This window comes from Notolepis coatsorum (assembly GCF_963971535.1).
Source record: "Notolepis coatsorum genome assembly, chromosome: 14".
NCBI lineage: Eukaryota > Metazoa > Chordata > Actinopteri > Aulopiformes > Paralepididae > Notolepis > Notolepis coatsorum.
Window position 1 is genome coordinate 72,761,841 of NC_140178.1, and position 24,949 is coordinate 72,786,789.

Consider the following 24,949-nt stretch of genomic DNA (forward strand, 5'->3'; position numbering starts at 1 on the left):
GATGGGGAAAAGGAGAGCTAGAGAAGAATTTAAGATACACAAAACAAACCTATGAATCTGGCCCAAGGGCAACCAAGATTTTAGCAAAACGACTTGGGGCACAGCAGAGTAGACACTTTATCCACAAGATCAGGGAACCCCAATCAGGAGAAGCGACTTATGAACCTGAAGAAATTCAACGTATATTCAAAGAATATTATGAAAAGTTATACTCACAACCCGAGATGGAAGACGAGGAGAAATTTTTACAGTTTTTATCATCCTTGGATCTCCCGAGTATAGGGAAAATGGAGAATAAAGCCTTGATCTCCCCCATCACGAAGGAAGAACTAGATATAGCTGTAGGAAGACTGAAAGCAAACAAAACTCCAGGGAGCGACGGGTTTCCAAACGAGTGGTACAAAATCTTTAAAGAAGACCTGGCCCCAGTAATGCTAGATTCTTTTAACTGGACACTTGAAAAGGCAGAAGCCCCCCCCGTCCTGGAAAGAGACGGTGATATCAGTTATACCAAAAGAAGGGAAGAACAAAGAACATTGCGAATCATATCGTCCCATATCGATGTTAAATGGGGATTACAAGCTGTTCACATCTATACTAACTAGGAGAATGGAGGACATCCTCCCTGACCTGATTCACGAGGATCAGACAGGGTTTATAATAGGTAGACAGACACAGGACAATGTTAGACTCACTTTACATGTGATAGAACAGGTGGAAAAACAACAACTCCCAGCAGCCTTGGTCAGTTTAGATGCGGAAAAGGCTTTCGACAGGGTCAGATGGTCCTTCCTGTTTAGGGTATTGGAAAGATTTGGATTTGACAATCAATTCATCAGCTGTATAAGAGCTCTACACGACAATCCAAATGCCAGAGTAAAGATTAACGGTAGCTTGTCGGACCGATTCAAACTGTTCAGAGGGACGTGCCAGGGATGTTGTGCAAGCCCCGCCCTCTTCACGTTTTTCGTAGAACCAATAGCCCAAGCCATTAGAGAAAGTAAAGAAATTAAGGGTATTAGAATAGCAAGGGGGGACCACAAGATAGGCCTTTTCGCGGATGATATTATAATATACCTCCAAAACCCAAACCTGACCTTTCCCAAGCTAATGACCCTACTAGAGGACTATGGCTGGATGTCGGGTTACAAGCTGAATGTTGCGAAAACCCAGATTCTCACTTACAACTTCTCACCCAGCAATGAAATGAGGAATGATTACAAACTGAATTGGAAAGCTGAATCAATGACCTTACCTGGGAGTGATTATCACCAAGGATATGTGCAAATTAGAAGCGGCTAATTACAACAAGATTAATGATAAACTACAGAAGGATTGGTCGAGATGGGCTACACTCATGATGGATTTCAGTACCAGAATAGAAGTGATCAAAAGGAATATTCTGCCAAGGCTATATATAATATTAATATATAATTCCAATATAATATTCCAAGGCTGTTGTATCTCTTTCTCTCACTACCGGTCAAGGTCCCCGACTCCCAATTCATAGCATGGGACAAACGGATCTCTAGGTTCATATGGGCAGGGGGCAGACCTAGGGTGAAATTCAAAACATTGCAAATTGAAAAAGAGGGAGGAGGCTTGACACTACCTAATCTAAAGGAATACTACTATGCAGCCCAGCTGAGATACACCGTTTACTGGTGCTCAAGAGCATACAGGGCCAGGTGGAAGGACATAGAGACTAGGGCTGTACCGAATGTCATTTTTTAACATTTGAAGCTTCTATTGAAGTATTCGAACAAAGCTTTTTTAACTAAATCCTCAATTTGAATAAAGTGATTCATCTGATTAAATGAGTATTTTTTTTATTAAATCAACTTTCTTTAATGCATATAACTCTCAGTTTCGTCAAATATAAATAATCCAATAAGGGCTCGGTTGGTACGAAAGTGATGGTGACGTCTTATAGTATAATATTATAATATTACTAGTGTAGCCTAAACTGTATCTGCAACTGTCAAGAAAAACCCCATTGATTTAAACAGATTGAATAGACATATACAAAAAAGATGTATATAAAAAAAAACATATATATATATATTTTTTCTTTTATTCGAATGTTGATTTAGAATTCAAATGTCAACATTATGATCGAAGCTTCGAAGCATTCGGTACATCCCTAATAGAGACACACCTAGGAAGTGTCCAGCCTCAGGCCAGACTGGGGGGGAAAGAACACACAACAAAACAGGGAAATAATTCAATAGTGGGCCGCACACTGATGGTTTGAAATGAGGTGGTTAGGAAATACAAATAAAAAGAAGACAGTAGACTTCTGATTTGGCCTTCCCAGACCCCGGGCTTTGGCCCGGGGTCACTGGACGCCACTTTTGACGGGTGGAGAGATAGAGGTATAACAGCCATATGTACACTTTTGGAGAACCATAACTTCATGTCTTTTGAGCAATTTAAGAGAAAATTTGACCTGGGAAATAACTATTTGTTTAGATATCTACAGCTGCGACACTTCTATGATACAGAAGTCAAGAATAGGATATCGGTAGGTGGTAACGGGGTGGTGGGAATGATGGAGATGGCGTATACGCGAACTCCAGTGAAAATAGTATCGGAAATGTACAAAAGTTTACAAGCTTGCAACAACTGTGATTCATATAATGTGAAGAAGAAATTGGAAAGTGAACTGAGTATAATCTTGACGGAGGACGATTGGCATTCTATATGTGAGACACAACACTCATCCACTAGCTCTAGAGGATGGAGAGAATTCGTCTGGAAAAATGTGATGAGATATTTTATCACACAGCAAATTAAGAGTAAACAATTAAAAGGGCAACAACCCTGCTGGAGACAGTGTGGACAGATGAATGCCAACCACTCTCACATATTTTGGTTATGTGATAAAGTGCAACCATTTTGGAAGAGTGTTACACAGGAAATGTACAGAATTCTTAGGTATGAATTCTCCATGGAACCCCAGTTGATATACCTGGGTTTGATCACAGAGGAGACCATACACAATGAAGACTTGTACCTGTTCAAAATCATGATAATAGCTGGTAAGAAGGCCATCACAAGGAGCTGGCTCAAAGAAGCCGCTCCAGACAAAGAGACATGGAGGGGAATAGTGGAGGAGATAAGCGATATGGAAAAAATGACATTCCTGCTGAGATTGAAGGCCGAGACATACGACAGATGCTGGTCGAAATGGACAACATATCAGACGGTTAAAGACTGCCATGACACAATCACAACAGACCTGACATATCAAGAGCAAATACAGCTCGCTCCCCCCCCACCATACAACACTGTCTTGTCCTGTGAGTCCTGTTTGTCCTGTCTGTCCTGTCGTGGTGGTTGTCATATTATTAATGTAACTGTATGCTTATGTAAAAATTTAAAAATAAAGAGTTATAAAAAATAAAAATAAATGATGTAATGTATTTCATTGTAAGAGTATATTTTGACATATTGCACTGGTATTACATATATTTCTATCGGTTGAGCATGTCGGTCGTGTCTAACTACAGCCTGTAATAATGTTCAAAACAAGTGCAGATTTTGCAATAGCTCTGACCTTTTTGCGATAGGCCCCCTTTTAGCCTATTGACACACACACACACACACACACACACACACACACACACTTGACCTCCATGCCCAATTTCAGCCTCCTAGGGCGAAACTTGTGGCCGCTTGAGGGTGGGGAAATATTTGTTGATCAACTAACCAACTGACAGTGATGCTGGTCGCAGCTAAACATAAAAAAATAAAAATAAAAGTGCCACCAAATCTTGTGCTGGTGCCAAAGTTGGTTGTGCTAGTTAGTGCCACTAGTGGAGAGGTTAGTTTAGAGCCTTGTTTACTATTACCCAAGTTTAACATACTACGTACTGTAACTGTAGGCATCATTCCTTTTTAAACATTTTATAGCCTGAAAAGGTTCACGTGTCTGTGTTTCATCCATGTCTGAATGTCTGATCACTAACTGTGCCTGACTCTTACCACCTAACCTGCACGGACTACAACGTATAACATATGAGAATCAGAAAGGTATTTTATTGCCAAGTAGTTTACACATACAAGGAATTAGATTTGGTCGTTTGGTGCGACATTAACGGCCAGACAATTAAATTAAGGTAGAGTAAAATAAAAAGTAGAATAAAATAAAATGGAATATAAACTAAATTAAAATAGAAGTAGAATATAATTATAAAATAAAATAGGCCAGGGCTGTACAATTGTGCACTATGTGGTTGTGTATATGTAACGGAGGTGCCGCAGTATATCCACAGTCACGGGTACAAGTAGTGACGTGGCTGTGGATGGTAAGCGGTACTGCAAGTAAACTCACTCCCCAGAGGCATCCAGACCCGGAAGCAAGAAGTGAATTCACTTCTTGCTTAGTGGTCTGTGATGCCGCCCGCGATGCGGGCGTCCGGGGTTCAACTCCCACTCAGGGCGATCCCTTAACAGGGGTCGAATCGACTATAAACACAACGCAGACAAGATCACACCGGCTACATGTGGTGCCGTTAGACCCGGATGCCCTGGGTGGAGTGAGTTTAGGGGGGTGAGTGTAACGGAGGTGCCGCAGTATATCCACAGTCACGGGTACAAGTAGTGACGTGGCTGTGGATGGTAAGCGGTACTGCAAGTAAACTCACTCCCCAGAGGCATCCAGACCCGGAAGCAAGAAGTGAATTCACTTCTTGCTTAGTGGTCTGTGATGCCGCCCGCGATGCGGGCGTCCGGGGTTCAACTCCCACTCAGGGCGATCCCTTAACAGGGGTCGAATCGACTATAAACACAACGCAGACAAGATCACACCGGCTACATATATACACTAATTAGAATAAAAATAACAATACAGTGGGGTGGAATAACATATGACGTATATCATGCCAGTCAGGGTACCTTGTGTATACTGCACTTGTGACTGAATGAATGAATGAATGAATGAATGAATGATCATTACATTTATATAGCGCTTTTCTAGACACTCAAATGATTAGGTGGCCTTGATGTCTGATACCTGATTGGGAATTTGGCCAGGAACGTCGGTGAACCCCCTACTCTTTGCGATAGGTGCCCTGGGATCTTTGATGACCGAATTCAGTCATATACTTGTGTATACTGTTTACTTTACTTACTCATAGTATATATTCAGATTCTAAGTGTTTTATTGCCCATATTCATTGTAACGTATAATATATCTTCACCTTTGATTACACAGTTTACTTGATCATATTCAGAGTTAATTATATTGTTTACACTGTTTATTTTTATCTTCATCTTTACTATAATTGTATTGCCTATATTTGTCTTTCTATTCTTACCATGCCCTGTACCCCCCCCCCCCCCCTGCTGCTATTACCATGCCTGAATTTCCCCAAGGAGATCAATAAAGGAATATCTTATCTTATCGTAGATTTAATGATGGCTAAGTGTGCTTTAAAAGAGACTCTCAAAGAACACTCCCTCTTTTTGTGTTGCTTACAGGTACGAGAGGTACAGGTTAGGTAGAGCTGCGCAGAACAACGGGGTGAGTACAGTCAAGTTCAACCTTTATAGCCATAGTTTGGATTTTTGGTGGTATGGAATACCACTCAGTAGTGTAGTTGATACAGTGCGATTAGCTTAATGTAGAGTCCTGTGGTGGGAGTTCTGACCCGCCAACTGGTTTGTCAGGCGGGCAGAAATTTGGGTCAGGAGACCACATTTTTTAATCCACACCATGCATTCAAAAACGTCAATCATTAACAACAAAAATCTGCAGTCCCCTAGCCTTTCCATGTTTGACTCATGTCTGTCTGGTAGTAGGATAACTTTGTTTGTGGTTGTCTACTTTAGCATGTAAATGTCGTTATTTTTTCTTCTTCTTACATTTCATTATTATTTACATTGCCAAGTTCAGCTGCACAGTCGCTAATGTTGGGGATGCTTCCATTGGCTGACTTAATGACTTTAAATGAGACTCACTTTCCATTGACATGTCAATAAGTCGGGTAAATAAGATTCCACTGTGATGAATGGTAGAGAGTCACGTTTGAAAACAACGCACCGTGCTTGGTGACTGATGAACGGATGATGCAGATGGCTCTTATTATATGCCGTACAAAATTGGAGAGCCAATCTCAACGTGAATACTGAATGTCTTCGAAAGCCATCGGTCGGAGCATCCCTATTCCCCAATTAACGTCCCATATTACTTATTTGTGCTTTCTGTTGATAGTTTCTGTATGCTCTTTGTTTGTTTGTGTTGCGGCTAGCTGATTGAGGCAAGTATGACCGCAACATTGCATTATATCCAGGCCTGTTGCTGGGATGAACTGAGCACTGCAGGGTTCATGTTGACATACGTCTGATATATGGTCCTAATATTTCCATACGACGTGGGTCAACATGGGAACTTCTTGTCAAGTGGGAGTAGACATGCCCTTTCCTGACCTCCCTTCAGTTTTCTCTCCTCTCTCTCCCTCCAGCTCTCTCTGTCCTCTCTCTCTCCCTCTCCAGCTCTCTGTCCTCTCTCCCTCTCTCTCTCTCTGTCCTATCTCTCTCTCTCTCTCTCTCTCTCTCTCTCTATCTCTCTCTCTCTCTCTCTAGCTCTCCGTCTTCTCTCTCTCCCTCTCTCAAACACTCAAGTCCTCTTCAATCAGCGCTAACCAAACATCTGTGAAACCTATTGTACAGCCATATCCTTGTTTCACCTCCATTATCGTTGTAGTGGATATATAGCTTCCAACCTCCCATGTCCTGACCTTCCAAACATAGTCTCCTAGCATTCGCAATAGTCAAGCTCATGGACGCTGTAGGATTTCATTTGTCTTGAGGATTCTTTAGATCTGTGTACGTCAAGGGTGAACGTCAAGGGATCAGCTGCTTCTCGGCGTAGTTACAAGTGTGATTCACCTCTATGAACTTGGGTTACCATCCCTTAGATTAGTTTCCAAATATAGCAAAACAATTTAAAGGGTATTTCTCTTCATAAGAGGTGGTTTACTTGAAGATAATTTTCGCAGTGTGCTGCACACATAATTAGTTTGCCTCTCTACAATAAACACAATACCAATAGCCATTGTGTTGGCAGATTGGCCACTATTCACATCTATTCAAGCCTGTTTATCCAGCTGTCCTAAAGGAAAGATCATTCTAATATTCAACTATACACATTTACACACACAGTTAACCAATTCACACAACTTGTAAATTCACTGCTGAAGAAACGTAGTTTAAACTGCTAGAGAGAGTGAGCCGTGTTCTTTTTCCTCTGATCAATGACTTTGGGATAAATCGTATGGTGTCCCTTTGGGCTTGATTTGAACATTCTGATCCAAAAGTACATTTCTCTGGTGAAAATGAATCTGGTTTGTCTTTTATGCTCATTAAGGGTTGGACTCTTTAAGCATTTGATTGGTTATATATATTTATATATACATAATACATATATATTAGGGCTGCAACAACTTATTTGGTTCTATGTTATGATCCACCTCCATGTTCCTCCTGTTGTTGAAGCCATTTGATGTACAGTATAGCAAAGCCTGTTAACACTTAGTTTGTGCTTTACGTTTTTTTTTAATTATTATTCAAACCATTCAGCTCCTTTCAACAGGCTTTTGCAAAACAAAAACTAAAATATATATATATATATTTTGCACTCTTGATGTATAGAATACATTTATGTTTGATTTTTGTTTTATAACTTGTTTGAAAGAGCATTGTACAAGATGAGGAATAATGTTTAGTTTTTTGCACAAAATGTAGCTTTTTTAGATTAACCAATGAATTGATATAGTTGTTAGTTGCAGCCCTAATTTATCTATTATTATTTTCTTTGGGGGGGGGGGGGGGGGGGGCGGGGGTATTCGGTAAATGTGTAGTAGTAAGAATGCTAACACTTAGCAGGAGTTGCTTCCTGCTCATTGTCATCATTTTGCTGCTGCTTGTGCTGCTGCTGCTGATAGGAGATTAAATAACCAGTCATACAGTAAACGAGAGAGATCTTTATTCTACACAATATGCTGAATTTCAAAGAGGCAAAATTATCCACAGATCTTGAAAGAGGCTGTAGTTTGAAATCCCATTCATTCTCTCGTTGACCTTTCCCGTTGACCTTTCCCATAGACGAGGCAACACTGGATCCAGCTTTTAAAATAAGGATTAAGTGCAACCGTGACGTCCAGACTTCAGTGGTCGACTCCCAACCTGTAGAGAAGCCTGGCAGCGTAGTGTGTAGAACATGTCACATACTGTACCTTTTTTTATCCGTCGTATCCCTTCATGACTTCCTCCCGCCAGATGTTGAGTGAAGCGGAGGACAACCTGATCGACCTGGGACCGGGCTCCCCTGCCGTGGTCTCCCCTGGGATCAACTCCAGCCCCACGCCCCACTCTGCCTCCCCCAGAGCGGCCGCCTCCCCGGCCCGCAACCCCATCCCGGTGGCGCTGTCCTCGGCGCTGGCTGGACTCGGTAAGGTCTGCGCGGACGGGAAATACCATGAAGTACATCGCATTGCATTGCAGTTATGCGACATCTTTGTATTGTGCCGAGAAACGCATACATTTATGCGTACTTGGACGGGCACAGAGAGCTGGCTCGTTTCTCACCCATGTCATCACCCTCCCTCATTCGCGGCGGGGTTCAATCCGTCGCTCCGTGATACCGCTCTACACTTGCTGTCGGGCTCCTACTACTTTGTCTTTTGGTTGGCGTTAAATTAGTGGTTTATGCACAATATGAACTTTTGTAGCCACGACGCTAGGCTGATACTAGTTTACTCGGATGAGATACAAAAATAAAATAAAAGACACTTACTTCTTGGTCATATTATCTATGATCAAAACACTTCGGATGAGATGCTAAACCGAGGTCCTGACTGAATTCGGTCGTTAAAGAACCCCGTTTTTTTCGCAAAGAGTAGCGGGTTCTCTGACGTTCCTGGCCTAAAAATTCCCAATTACGTCTCTGACATCAAGGCCACTCCCCCTTAATTGGCTGATATAATCCCTGTCTCCTGAGCCGTTCAGCCATTGTATAGTGTGATGTGTGCCTGGTGCCAGTGTATGGCAGCCATTGAGCCTGCGTAGCCCAAGGTTGGGTGCTACCAGTGGTGGTGAAGGAGGCACCCTACATTGTGGGGAGTGCCTTGAGTGTCTAGAAAAGCGCTATATAAATGTAATGATCATTCATTCATTCTTCAATCAATATCTGAAATGAGAAGAAAAAAAAGTATATATATACCTTCGAACTGTATTTTTATCATGCACTTTGCTACTAAGTAATCTTCCATGCTTATATTACTACCTACTATGCTAATATGTCTTTACTACTATGCACTCAAGACTGTAGCACCCAAGTTCAACACTGTTTGATGAAAATGTTACTTAGCTGCCAGAGTTGTACCCTTCCTGCTAACCTGTTGTTCAGAACTTGTAAGTCTCTTTACTCTGATAAAAGTGGCCGCTAAATGTAAACAATAACTATCATCCTATCGGCCTACTCCGTCATTTGTTTCATCATGTTCTATTGTTCTGTTCAAGTTCCATTATGTATTATTTTTAATTTTATTTACTGTAATAGGCTTACTGTCGTGTCTTGCTCTACAAGCAGGATTGCCCGCCACTGAGCTTTTACCGTCTACTTCCCGTCTACTGTCATCATCCGTACTTGCCTGGTTATAGGGCGTGACGTCATCAGCTAACTTGTATCAGCCTAGCAGTGAGGGATCCTAGCTCTCTCACCTGGATTTACTTGGCCAGTCTATTTTCATGGTAAGATGAAGTGTACGTTTTGTACACTTCTGTAGACGCGTGTACATTTAACACGACAACGTACTGTCAACGTTATTGCGTCAGTTTGTGGTAGGCAGCCAGAAATAAATCTTTGTATTGTATCTCGCATACTTCTCACTCCCCATTTCTTCTCATCACACACACACGCACACACACGCACAGCACACACACAGCACATGCACATACACACTCTCTTCCACACCATCCATCAGTAACTCACCCTCTCAAATCCCTCTAGACCTGGCAGTGGAAAGGCAGCAGAGTGTGAATAGAAGCCTCATAATCTTGCTACTAATGTGAAATAAGCCCTGCTCCATAACTCACTGGTAATGACTTCTTCCTCAACCACAGCCTGCTCCCCTGTTGGCCTGCAGGCTGCGCTGCATAGTTCCCTGGTTATTGACTTCAAAGAGAGTTACTACCGCTCTTAATGGTGGAGCATCATATGGCGTGTGTATAAAGTACGAGGAGGTGGAATGAAACACTGTCTGAACTGTTTTTATGTCGCCCCACCCCTTCTGTTTTTCTCTTTTTTCTTGTCTTCCTTCTCTCTAATCTTCTGTCTTTCTCTATCTCCGTTTTATTCTCTTTCATCTCTCTCTCTCTCTCTCTCTCTCTCTCTCTCTCTCTCTCTCTCTCTCTCTCTCTCTCTCTCTCTTTCTTCTCCCCCCTCTCTCTCTCTCTATCTCTCTCTCTCTCTCTCTTTCTTCTCTCTCTCTTTCTTCTCTCTCTCTCTCTCTCTCTCTCTCTTTCTTCTCCCCCCCCCCCCTCTCTCTCTCTCTCTCTCTCTCTCTCTCTCTCTCTCTCTCTCTCTCTCTCTCTCTCTCTCTCTCTCTCTCTCTCTCTCTCTCTCTCTCTCTCTCTAGACGTGGGGTCAGAAAGTGTGAGTGGGACCCTGTCCTCTCTACCGGGGAAGAACCAGGACGACTTTGACATGTTTGCCCAGACCAGAACCAGCTCTCTGGCCGACCAGCGCAAAAAGTACGTCTGGAGTCCATCCTGCTTGTGCGGGGGGGGGGACATCAAGACACGTGGGATTGGAATGTGTATAATAATTGTTTTCCATCAGTTCTGAAAACTGATATCCAGTTCCCACTGTACATTTTTGCCAGACCTGGAGGGCCGGCCTACAATGCTGACTGGCTGGCTGGCTGGCTGGCTGGCTGACTGGCTGGCTGACTGGCTGATTGACTGGCTGGCTGGCTGACTGACTTCCCATTGTTGTAACACACTGAGCAGTAGGCATCAGACCAGAGCCGCACAAACTTGTGAAAACAGCATATTGTGTATAATAGCGGACCGCATGAGCAGAATAAGACTAGAGGCATGTCACATTCACTTAGCTATCACTTCTTTGAGTACGATCAGTTGCTTGCATTGGATATCAAGTCCTCGTTGATTTTCTTTTGCATCTTTACACCAACAAGTTGGCACACTGTAGTGCATGCATCGAGTACCACTAACAAGCTGGGAGACTGTAGTGCATGCATCGAGTACCACTAACAAGCTGGGAGACTGTAGTGCATGCATCGAGTACCACTAACAAGCTGGAAGACTGTAGTGCATGCATCGAGTACCACTAACAAGCTGGGAGACTGTAGTGCATGCATCGAGTACCACTAACAAGCTGGGAGACTGTAGTGCATGCATCGAGTACCACTAACAAGCTGGGAGACTAGTGCATGCATCGAGTACCACCAACAAGCTGGGAGACTAGTGCATGCATCGAGTACCACCAACAAGCTGGGAGACTAGTGCATGCATCGAGTACCACCAACAAGCTGGGAGACTGTAGTGCATGCATCGAGTACCACCAACAAGCTGGGAGACTGTAGTGCATGCATCGAGTACCACTGGTTGTTAAACATATATACGGTACAGTGCTAACCCTAACATTAGAGGTCCTAGAACACAGTTTTAAACCCCCCTAGCTGTGGGGCTTACATTAATATGGCAAAATATGTAGACGCCAACAGGCATGGACGTTAAACTACTTGCCAGCTTACAGTGCATCTATTTGTGGGGATTGTGTTCCCCTTTCGTTGACCAATGCCATAGCATACTCATCTTCACCATCGTCATAATCACAATAGGCCTAGTCATCAATCGTCCTCCTTATTGATAATCAACGCTACACAGAGAACGGCAATAAAAATCACTTGCCTACCTGTCTCTTCATTTGTCTTGTATGACTTCTATTGGCGCAGTCCTACTGTGTGGCCTATCATCACCAGCCTGGATTCTCCCATGTCGCTGAGAGTTGCCTACTGTATGTCACACAGTCCGCAGTAGTTCAGCTGTCACCACACTGACGGTTATTATTCATAATTTATTTTAAATTTATTCACAAATGTTTTATCTGATTTATGATGACCCAAAATTGTTTGCTATGCCTACTTAAACGAGCGATGTATGAGTAACTTTTATCTGAAACTAAAATAATGACAGACCAGATGACATTAAATCATACACGGTCATACACAAAATGTATTGACAGATTTATTATAGTGACAGGGGAGGTACCCAGATCTCTGAAGCTCTGGGTGCACACTGCACACACGGTTGTTTACATGTACCATAATTAACAAACATAAATCCCCACTGGCTTAACTAGGATTGCCTAGTCTTCCGTTTTATTTGGGCTTTATGTTGAATCTTATTAATGTTGCGTGCGTGTGTGTGTGTGTGTGTGTGTTTGTGTGCGCCTGTATGTGTGTAGTGTAAAGTACGAGGACCCTCAAGCACTGGGTGGCCTGGCCTCGGCTCTGGACGTCAGACAACAGAACGCGGGAGGGGTGAGTAGTACACCGGACCAAAGCATGCTGGGGGATGTAGTTCTCATGCCCATATCCCTCTCTTCACCTTCAGATGCAGAGTGTGTGTGAGTGCTGTGCCGTTTAAATGGCTGATGGAGCCGTGAGGATGTCATCATTATCTCTCTGCATGTGATGGCCCAAAATGTTGGTATTTTGCTGTGTAGTGACATCCGTCCTGTCCACAAATCACATTTGAGCTTCAATGGTATAGACCACCGCAACACTTCCGGTATTCTGAAATCATGGCGAAGAGAGCGGGGGGCCGGGGGCAAACACATTTTCGCACCTACTCCCCAACTCTGCATGCGCCTACGGAGTCTTTCTGGATTGTTCAGAGATTTAGGTTTATTAATCTAGTAGGTGCGAAAAAGTGACTATAGCTCGGCAGAAAAAGTGCTGATCGACTTGGGACTAGACTCTCCGTGTTCAGGAGACTCGGGCGTATAAGAGTCTATTGGATCATGTCTACCGCACCCCCACAGCCGTAGCTACAACCACTTAATGTCGAGGCTCTCATCCACATTCATTCATTTTCTCCCCCCACTCTCTCTCCCATGAGCTCAATGTAACGCGGAAGTGCAGTGGTCTATAGGTTTATGTAGTGAATATTGCTAGCTCCGTATGGCTAAGATATCCGTATTCTAGTGTGGCAAGATAAGATATACCTTTATTGATCCCCTTGGGGAAATTCAGGCATCATAGCAGCGTGGTAGGTACTGGTATGGGCATGGTAATAGTAGAAAGACATAAATATAGGCAATAAAATTATAGTAAAGATAAAAAATAAACAGTGTAAACTATATAATTAACTCTGAATATAAGAATATGAGAGTCAACCGTGTAATCAAAGGTGCAGATGAGGGTCTGTAGGCCCCATCAGTTATATTATGTTAGTATATATTTATTGTATGAGTAATTAAAGTAAACTGCAAGTAAAGTTTCAAAACCCAAACTCCCATGTCACTCCTGTTTGTTTCTTTATTCTTTCTATCACTCTAATAGGCAGCTCTTTTCTTCTCATGACTTCTATCAAAGTCGTCACAAACCATACATTTGTATTTTCATTTAGCATTTTTCATTTGTCGAGTTGTTCCTTTTTTTATGCCACTTTTAGTGATTTTAAACCTGAGCACCTCAGTCAGTCTGTTCAAACAAAGAAACGGCACATTGTGTTGCCAGGTTTCTTTTGTCTCTCTTGTCCAATGCATTTGCATGTCTATCGTTACTAAGGTACATAGATGATTCTGAAATCTGAGCAAATGGGGACACGCACGCACGCACGCACACACACACACACACACACACACGCACGCACAATACCTGAGATGCCCTGTTGCCTCAGATGCCCTGTGCCTAATCTGGCATGCGTCACCCGAGGGGGCGAGGGGTCAACGTTTTATAATTTCCCCCCTGTTCTCTTTTTCTCATGCACTCATCTTTATGAAATGAACCTCTCACCTCTCTCTCTCTCTCTCTCTCTCTCTCTCTCTCTCTCTCTCTTATGACAATCTTCATTTGACTGCTTCTTCTGTCTCTCTGTATTGTTGCTATGGGTGTGTGGGGCCCGCAACCTCTTCTTCTTCTTCTCCTGTGTAAGGTGTTGTTCTGTTGCTATGGGTGTGTGGGGCCTGCTACCTCTTCTTCTTCTTCTTCTTCTTCTCCTGTGTAAGGTGTTGTTCTGTTGTTGATTCAGCTGAGTGTTAAAGGGGATGATATTCCGCCAGATCAGGAGCTGCCCATAGACAGCTGGCTTATTACCCAAGGAATGGTGAGGCCTCCACTCCCCCTGTCCTCCTACCCCCCCCTTCCCCACTCTGACTCCTATTGACCAGCCTCATGACCCTGCTGTCGTCTGTCCACCTCCTCATCCCATCGGCCCCCGTCCCATTCCATTCCCCCTCCTCCCCCGGCTGGCTGAAGCCGGCCTAGTTCCAACAGTGAGAAAGATAAGAGAGAGATCGTAGTTTGTATTGTGTTCTATCCTCACTCCTCTTCCACCTGCGCCAATGAGCCACCTCATTTTTGCGTTGTGCAACGGGACCAGCAGTGTTTGCCATCAGCCACCGGCAGCCAAATGCAGGTAGATTTTGGCTGGTAAGTTTGTCTACTCTTGTCAGCTGTCACTATGGCACTATGGCAGATAACCAACCGCCATTTACTGTTCTAGATGTGAATTTGACAAGTAGCATCATAGAAGGTGGCTGGTGAGTTCTGGCGGGTGAGTTTTGAGAATCGTGCCAGGGGGATTCTCGGTGACACACTGTGGCCGGTGGACAAAAATGAAAATTCAGCTTTTAGTCCTGGTGCAGTCTGTGGGACCTTCACAGCGAACTCTACTGTTGGCTCTCCCCATCATCCCCCCCCCCCCCCCCCCCACACGAGGGACTGTGTGGGCTTCCATCAGCCAACATCTCTTAACAGTCACACACTAAAAACCCAAGGCGGGGGACGTAGATACTTTTGCTACAGGCCAAGTTACAAACAGACTTTTTGTAACAACAACATAGTGGTTAAAGTGGAAAACGGAAAAAGATGTCTTTTTCTTGTGAACTTCAACTGATTAGACAGTTTTGAAAACTTGTGGCGAGTATCTTTGTCCTCCTCGTCGGATTCAGCTAACAGTCTGTAGAGAAATTAGATTATTAATTGGATAATATACTAGATATGTTTCACAACTAGCTCAATGGTCCCGTTCTAACCAGACCTAGTTGATTAACCAACTAACTGATGAATCAACACTAGGAATAATGTTAATGATGTCATAATTCACTTGCTTGTATGACCTTGAACATGTGAACATACAACAGCACACTCTCCTATTGAAATTATTCTATTGTAAAATGCTGACATTTTTAATAGAGCCACTGCTCTTCCTTTGGCAGGAAGGATAATGATGGAGAACGACTAGTGTCAAATATACATTTCTCACGAAATATCTACTGCTCTTTTAGCTATTTATTGGATCACATTTACTCTTGGACTCTTATTTACTGTGTAAAAGCCAATGATCGACTGCCTCTCCCTACCTTTGATATTCTTCTTCCACGACAGCATCAGTGATCTCAGGGGGAAACCCAGCGTGTTGGTGTATCAAAGGGGAAGAGGCGTTTGTTAATATTTATGACTCACTTGATATTGGACTTTGATTTGCCACAGAGGCTGCAAAAGGTTGGACGACTTGAAAAAGTCAAGGAATACTGTACGCTCTCAAAAGCTCTGAAAAGCTCTGAGCAAGGAACACACTTTAGTTCTTTCTCCCCACAAGTATGCTACATACTACACACTACTTAGTGAGGGGGGTTCCAAGAAGACACTTAAAGGACCATACCACTCTTTTTGACATGTGGGTTCCGAATCATTCTTGCCTTGATACAAAAATTAAGTTGTGCTTCCACAATCTTCAATCTATATTTTACAGATTCATCACTGCCATAGGGTTTCAGTGAACAGTATCTGAAAACCACATGAAAGTCAAGTCACCACGTTTGACTAAAATGCCATGCTACCATCTGTTTTTATTTCGCCTTAATAAGGTGTCTAAAGAGAAAGAGGTGCTCTATTGCAGTGTTTCTCAACTGGTGGGTCGCGACCCAAAAGTGGGTCGCGGGGCCATTTTGAGTGGGTCGCGGATGTGTGTAAAAGTAAAAGAAAATTATAATAATAATAAAAAAAAATTAAAAAAAAATACCTGCTGTTTTATTCCGCAACGGGTCAAATGCATATAACATGCTTTGCAATCCTTGCCATTCCTTTATGACCACGTCGTGTTTAAGACCGGAATTAACGTCCCGTTAGCATAAGCTAACAACAAGCTAAAGCCCTGTTCAGAGCGACAGAACAGCAGAGTGGGGACTGGGAAGGAGGGGGGGGGGGCAGGCATTCTCCCTCTGTGTGTGTGCGTTTGAAAAGATATGATGAAGTCAGACGAGTATATTATATTGATAGTCAATGTACTGAGGGTGGACAGACAGATGATGTTGATATTTAAACATAAAAAATACAATACATAATAAATGTATGCATGATCATCATGCAACATAAAACAATTGCAACTAAATAACACAAATACAATAGGCACATTTGTGACTGTTACAAATATAACACGTTTTATACTTGTGCTACAAGATTTTGGCCTGTGCTACAAAACTATCAACCTCTCTGTAGCACCAGTGCTATGTGCAAAAAAAGTTAACATACAGCCCTGCAACTATTTAACTAAACAAATAGTCTATCTAGTGCTTCATGTGTATACAATAATTGCCTAATCTAATAACATGAACTAAAAAAGAAATCGATCACACGTTTCGTAAAGTTATTATAGAAACTTCACCAACTTAACGTCCGCGGCAGGCGTCATTACTTTTTTTTTTTTTTTTTTTACTTTTTTTTTTAGCGTTTATCGCTTTTCTGGTCAAGCATGACCGACAGAAACAGGTTGAAATGGGATGTAGAGCAGGGGAAGACATTCTGAGAAATGACGGCGGGTCCGGGAATCGAACTCGTGTCCCCCAGATCTGTGACGAGCACGGTTTTCCCCGACGCAGAAATAGCGCCGAGATATGCGGTGAGCTACGGGAGCTCCCCCGTCATTACTTTTACCAACAGATTTTCCAACGCATTTCCAGAGCAGTCGCAATTGTGTGACATCACGGGTCCTATCGTCGTCGTGATAATAATCACTAAATGCATTCAGTGCTGGATCTAATCAAATGGATTTATCGAGACACGTTATGGAAAGTTCAAGACCGGACCACACAGCTTCTGAAAAGTGCTAATTACACGCTTCCGACGGCGATTGGCTACTCGCAGAACAAGTGCGTGTATCAGCTGCTGTGTTATGATTATTATGATACAAAATGTAAATGAATGAATGAAAAACTGTATTTAACAGAAACAGTAAAAGGCACTCTGCAGGGATGTGATGTCATAATCAATCGTCACCTCACTAGAATAATATTTCCAACGTGAACCGCAAAGCTGAATTTTCACACAAAATGGACACGTTTTTAACTCGTCCATCGAAACAGGTTACAGTTACCAATACCAATTCAGTACCTTCCAGTACCAATTCGACCGCTGAGATTGCCCCAGTCAAACAGTGCAGCTGCAATGTTGTGTTCTCATGCTAAACCAGACTGTTATCATGTTGTGTTCTCATGCTAAACCAGACTGTTATCATGTTGTGTTCTCATGCTAAACCAGACTGTTATCATGTTGTGTTCTCATGCTAAACCAGACTGTTATCATGTTGTGTGATCCTTTTCTGTATTTAAAAAATAAAATACATGATTTTCTGTTTGAGAAATGGTCACACTATTGCTATATTTATTTATACATTTAGACCTGAAACGCCTGCTAATAATGCATTATATAGCCTGCATATACACACAAATGTGTTTCCCGGTTTCAATGGGTTAAATAAACGTTATTTTGAAAGCAAGCACTTTTGTCATCATTGTAGCAAAAAAGACAGGACCGGAAAAGTCTTTATCGTATGTAGGGGTGCCCTGGAATATTTTATTGGACACAGGGGTGCCTTGGCAGCAGAAAGGTTGAGAACCCCTGCTCTATTGTACCTTAATACTGTGTCTAAAGAGGTGCTCTATTCTACCTTAATACAGTGTCTAAATAGGTGCTCTATTGTACCTTAATACTGTGTCTAAAGAGGTGCTCTCTATTGTACCTTTAATACAGTGTCTAAATAGGTGCTCTATTGTACCTTAGTACTGTGTCTAAAGAGGTGCTCTCTATTGTACCTTTAATACAGTGTCTAAAGAGGTGCTCTATTGTACCTTAATACTGTGTCTAAAGAGGAAGACGATGAATTCTTCCTCAGATACTGTATTATATCAGTGACTTTCATGGGCTTATGTGGTGTTTGAGACACATCTTCAGATACACTGGCAGACTGGAATCGGCAGAAAATAACTACCAAAATCTTTCAATAACTGAAAGATTATTAAAATGGTATGACTTAACTTTTTTTGTCATGAGGCAAGAATGAGTTGGATCCCTCAAAAAATACTGGTATGGTCCTTAAACTTTTTTATTATTATTATAATTTTTATATATAATATATTGTATAATAAAATACATCAGCTACTGTAATAGTACCATGATGCTGCAAAGTATTTTCTTTACTCATAATTAGTGATTAGCTTGAGTACAGAAAGCCTTCTCCATATGATCCCCAGCACACCCAATACTTAGAAGATCATTTGACCGAGTGGTATTCAGACAGGGGAGATGACAACTCATGATCTCCGAATCCTCCCCAGTCAGCACTCTTAAAATATTTTTACCTTCAGCTCTCTGTCACACACACACACACACACACACACACACACACACACACACACACACACACACACACACACACACACACACACACACACACACACACACATACACACACATACACACAGACACAGACACAGACACACACAGACACACACACCATCCACCCTGACATGACCTCAATCATCACCATCACTGCATGCAACGCGGTGTCGCTCATGCTCTGTGTGCTGTGCAGTGAGTTTGCTGTGTGAATGATCGTGTGTATATAGCCCTGGTCCTCAAGGGTACCTGTGTTTGCAACTTTTCCCTCCAATCAATCTCTTAATCACGTTCAAGCGATTACCTAATTAACTAATGATGTGGACTAATTAACAGTGCCATGTGGCATTAGCCGACAGCTGGTGAGCCATGTCGATGCCACCGCGCACGTAATGAGGACAAACACACAACCGGGGATAATACTTTGCCTCTCATAATAGACTGTGAGCTGATGAGTAGACCCGCTGAACGTGGTGATGAGCCAAAGCACACAGGGACTCATGAGTGTGTGTGTGTTCAGTGTTTCCTCTATAATATTTTGTAGCACTGGTAATAGATAGGTCTGGGCGATTAATCAAGTTTCAATTTAAATGATAATTTTGCCTTCCCACGACCATGAAAACAAGATAATAGAGATAAAACCATACTTGTGTCGCATGCCGTTTCTTGCTCTCGTCTTGTCTTGTGTTGGAAATGCAGCGCACCCTTCCTTCGCATCGGTGCTCTCCGCCCCTCCCTCCCAAGCCCAAACAATAGGGAGGAGGGAGCCACGGTGAACGTTCCTCCAGTTATTTTGAAACCTCTTTGGTAACTTGTAGAAGATGACAAAGTCAGCCTTTGGTCGAGAAGAAAGGTAAAACTAATTTGAGTCGTCGTCATATGATATCAAATCAAGGAGTAATTATGTTTTTTTATTTATTTTTTAATCTTTTTCCCCCTCTTTTTCCGATTTTTCTCCCATCCCACTGTTAGTCGTTATGCCAATTCCCAACTCCCTTCCTGGTTGTTGCACACCCCCCCTACTGTTGGTCCGAGAGGCCGGAGACTATCGCATGCTATCCTCCGACACATGCGCAGCCAGCCGGCAGCCAGCCTGGCAGCTCAGATTCTCACTGGGAGAGTGTAACGTGTGGAAGGTCACACTACCTCCCTCCAGATCCTTCCTTCGCTGACCTGGCGCCCCGAACGAACTGTAGGAGTATTTTTCTGCTTACAACGCCCAGGACCCACCCATCAGCTTTCCCACCCTCTAATACTGCCAATTGTATTAGTACGGACGACCAGCCAAACTGAAAACAATGTGGAGAGCTGGATTCGAACACGCGAACCCAGCGTCTCCAGCATTGGTGGTGAGTGCCTTGCCCACTGCACCACCTAGCCGCCCCGTAATTATGTTTAATAATCGTGATGTCAATATCAATAAAAATAATCATGATTATGATTTTTGCCATAATCAAGCAGCCCTAGTAATGGATAGTCATTTTGGTTTCAAGTCTGTCTCTGTTTCGCGGCTGGGTGGCGCAGCGGACATTGCACTCGTCACCAACGCAGACTGGCTGCCTCCACATGTATCGGAGGGGACATGTGATGGGCTTCTATCCTCCCTATGACCGGCCAGTGGGGGGCACATGCGAGCAACAATCAGGACAGGGGAGGGAGAATTGGCACGAGAGGAAATTGGGATGGGAGAGAAAAATCACAGAAAAAGGAGGAGAAAAAGTAGATAAAAAAAAATAAGTCTTCTCTTTTTTGGCTGCCAGTATTGGGTCTACATTTTGTAGGGTTTGACAGTGACCGATAGATTATTAGTGAATCAAAAGGCTAATAGCTGATTTTTGGGGCCAATATTCAATTGCAGTGAAAGTGAAAATGTTTGTGGAAATTTGCAGTTATACAAACCATAACACTAAGCTGCCTTTAATATAACTCATGGTTACTTTTATGACTTGGAAAACCTAAAACATTTGAATGAATGTAAATGTGGATATTGCCATACTGAATGGACATTTTAAATCGTCACATCATATGTAAATAAATAATTCCCCAAAACATAGGTCAATTGAATAATAGATTACATAATTGTACAGAGAGCATTCAGGCATAATTAAATAACTTACAGCCTTAATTGAATGACAACTTTCTGTTGTTGATCAGATCTAAATAAACATGGAGTTAGCATACATTTTGCCTGCTAGAATATTGCTTACCTTTTGAATATAAAACATTGCAGGATTTATTACAATATTTTGGAGCACTATTTAGCCCCTTTGTGGGTAAGCTAGCGTGAAATGGTCTGTATCTATGGATTGAATCGTAATGTTGGTGGGCCAATATTAGAATTAGAATTTCGATATAAAAAATATATTATAAAGTATAATATAACTTATACGTATATATATATAATACTGTGTATATATAATACTGATATTTAAAGTATCAGACGTATGTATCGGCAATCCCTAAATTGTTCGATCCCTAATTAAAAGGTTAGATCCGTGGTAGTGGCCCAATACTTGGCTGTGCTGGCCATTTGCTACTGAATGAGTGTAGAGGAAACGCTGGTGTTTGTGAGTGTGCTTGTGTGTGGCCATGGCATGTGGGCATATTTTCTTCTTTTGATCTCGGTTCGATTGCTTTCTTGTTTCTGTTTTTTTTTGTCATCCTCCTCGCTGAGCCTCTGGTGATTTCTGTTCTTGTTGTTTTTATGTTGTTTATTTGTTTGTTTGTTTTTTGTTGTCGGGGTGGGGTGTTTTTATTTTATTCTTTTGTTTTTTTTGGTGGCTTTGCCGGCCGTTGGTTTGTCCATGGCTTTGCTCCATAGATCCCCGTATCGCAGTCCTCTGTCATGGATGACATAGAGGAGTGGCTCTGTACTGATGTGGTGAGACCTCTTTACCTTGATTTATATCTCTCTCTGCCACAGAACTTGATGGATAGGGCCCTCCTATCCCCACCCTCCTAGTGTATTGTTGTGCCATTTCCTCACACTAACGTTTCATACTAATGTTATATCAAGGTGATATTTTAAAGTAGTAAAGCTAACTTATCATCGTAACTTGAGTAATATTTGTCAAATACAGCTTGATATGACATTAAGCCAAGTTGGCTAATGTTGGCAAACTTTACTATCATGCCGATTTGACAGAGGCTACTGATTCTAGTTACAATGAGAGATTCAAGTTATTGTTTATCTTAAATTCTAATATCAGCTTGATATAGCCTAATGCCAGTATATAACATTAGTATGTGGAAATGTACCAATTTCGTAGCTGAAACTAATTTCTCACAACAGTATCGTTGGAATTTGAAGGTTTGGGCATCTATCACTTCAAGTTCTATGTTCTGTACTTTCTCTCTGTCTCTCCTCTTGGGTTCTTTCTTTTTCTTTATTCCTTTAATTTATAGCACATTTAATCTTTTATCCATCTCATATAACCCGATTTCGCCTCAAGTTTCCCTAATGTTTTACCACCTCTCATTTCACTGTTATTTAAATGTATTTCCGCCAAATGACTACAATCTTAACCGTATAACTGTGGAGTAGACAATGTATTGATCGTGTATTCTAACGTTGTGCTAACGACGACTACCAGTTGTAAGATGAGAGGAGTCAATGGTCATCCCTGATGTGCACATGGAGGTACTCTCAAGAGGCGCCCCTGTTCACCTGCGAGGAGGGATGGATATACAGGATGGATGGATAGATGGGTGGATGTTTGGATGGATAGTCAGGTGGATGGGGATGTATAGATAGGTGGATGGATTCTTCCTTCCTGAGTGACTATGGGTACAGATGTTTTTAGTTTATGTATACTTTTTATGGATATTTGAACTTGTATGGTTCTTACTAGGGCTGACCCCGATTAGTCGAATGCAAAACAAATATTTAAAGGGGACATGCATTGCTATTCCTTGCACTATTTGGGCAACTTTACACAATTCCTGGGAGTCTATGGAACACATCTGTAAGTTTTTTTTTTTTAAAAATCATTGTTTTATATTTCTAATCAAGTACTCAAAAGCATAATTTTTCAGCCTCGGGATTTCAGGCTGTTATTGGATGGGCTCTGCCCATAATCGCTTTGAGTGACAGCCACCCACACAGTCTGTGACTGGCAGACAGAGAGAGATATAGAGAGATTGAGGGGGATACTAATTAATTTCGCCGCAGGGGGGGGGGCATAATCCCACGGGACAATGCATTGGTAACTTGTTTCAAATGAAAATATATACCCCTGTGATTATTATTGCATGGATCGGAATACGGACGTGCGCGTGGGAGCATGCGCAAAGATATTTTGACAGTGATATGCGAGTGTTCCTGACTGCAAGGGAGAGAGAGATAGAGAGGAGAGAGAGAGAGAGAGAGAGAGAGAGAGAGAGAGAGAGAGAGAGAGAGAGAGAGAGAGAGGGACACACGGAGCATTTACACACAACTTCCCGACCGCGAGGCAGGAGCTTCTCTCACACACGCATGAGAGAGAAGCTCCTGCCCCGCGCGCGCGGTCGGGAGGTTGTGTGTAAATGCTCTGTGTGTGTGTGAGAGAAGACCCATCCCCGCGGCGCACACTATTTTTTACACACACTCCTGCGCGCGGTCCCTCTCTCTCCCTCTCTATCTCTCTCTCTCCCTCGCTCGTTCTCTGCTGTCTGTCGGACTCTGCACTCTGTTTGAGGAAGTAATCCACTCGCTCTGTTGAGCGAATTGTGGGTGGTGACTACAACCACAGAGCCAATCAGATCACAATCAGCTCAATCTGTGCCATATTCACGTCAGCAACAGTCAAATCAGAACAGCTTAGTTGAGTGAGGGAAGATCTTGTGAACTCGAGACTAGACTGATGAGTCAATATGATAATTAGAGACACAGACCACATTGATATAATCCCCCATTGCTAGGAAACAATGCTAAACACTGGAAAAGGCCATTTATAATGCATGGGACCTTTAAAATAATAAAAAAAAATTTTTATTATTTCTAAAAGCAAAGAGGTCTAGAAGTGTGGCTGACACTAATGGTGCACATACCAGAGAGGCTAACTGCCTAAGAAAACCCCCTTTCATCCGCGCATGATTACGCATAACGTATAGGATCATATACAGTTGCATTTTTTAATATAGCGTGTATCGGGAATAAACGGCAATTGATAATCTATGCGTTTATGCCTATAACTCACGTTCTATGAATTACTGCAGAAAACGATAAAAACATACTTAAATTCTAGAAGGTATTTTTGTATGAATCTATGAATGAAAAAGTATAACGTTCCTACATCCTGAACGATAGATAATCGATGTTGAATGGGCCATAGTAATGTCAATTTAGCAATACAATTTAAAAAGTTATAGCCCTGCAAAGAAGGTGAACATCTCCATAGGCTTAGAGTGGTGGCAGACTGGCTATATTGATGGATATAACCAGTGGCAGGGAATGTGTTAAGCACCCCCCACAGCCCAAATGGAATAAAAAAAAAAAAAAATGTCCCCCCATAGTCGACTGGTAGTCGATTATCGGCTAATTTTGGCCAATCAAAGTCGACTATACAAATCCTTAGTCGGGGACAGCCCTAGTGCTTACATGACACTCGCAGTATGTTGTAGTTGTTTTAGTTTTTTTTACCCACTGTATGTTTACATTTTGTACACTATACTGAGGCACAAGGGTGAGCTGCCTTTTGGTATGACTGACGGGTGGCTTGTTTTCTTCTTCCACTAGAAAGGGGATGGCAGTGAGGAAGGGGTGACCAGTGAAGGTATGGACTCCTGTCGTAGTAAAAAAGGCCCTGAATATCTGTCCGTCACTAGCCAGGGTTCCCACACACGTTTGAAGAAGTGGAAAAGTATGGAGGATTATGTTATGAGTTATGATTCTGGGTCTTAAAAAATAAAGTTGGAATTACACAAATGGTCATTTTATGAGAGGGAAAGAAACTTTTGGTCAGTCCTGATACAGAAATTATATCCATAAGTTGTAGACTGGCCTGATATTTGTTGTGAGAATAATATTCAGCTATTCA

The 24,949-nt window shown here is 42.3% G+C and overlaps 1 protein-coding gene across 1 annotated transcript in view; it reads left to right on the forward strand.

Moving 5' to 3' along the window:
* The window catches only part of tom1l2a (target of myb1 like 2 membrane trafficking protein a), a 92,356-nt gene that overhangs the window by 61,608 nt on the left and 5,799 nt on the right, over positions 1-24,949 (forward strand). The window contains 6 exon segments of the mRNA XM_084328941.1: positions 5,485-5,527; positions 8,284-8,455; positions 10,644-10,758; positions 12,497-12,572; positions 21,754-21,813; positions 24,649-24,685. Of these exon segments, the coding sequence (XP_084185067.1) occupies positions 5,485-5,527; positions 8,284-8,455; positions 10,644-10,758; positions 12,497-12,572; positions 21,754-21,813; positions 24,649-24,685 (503 nt within the window).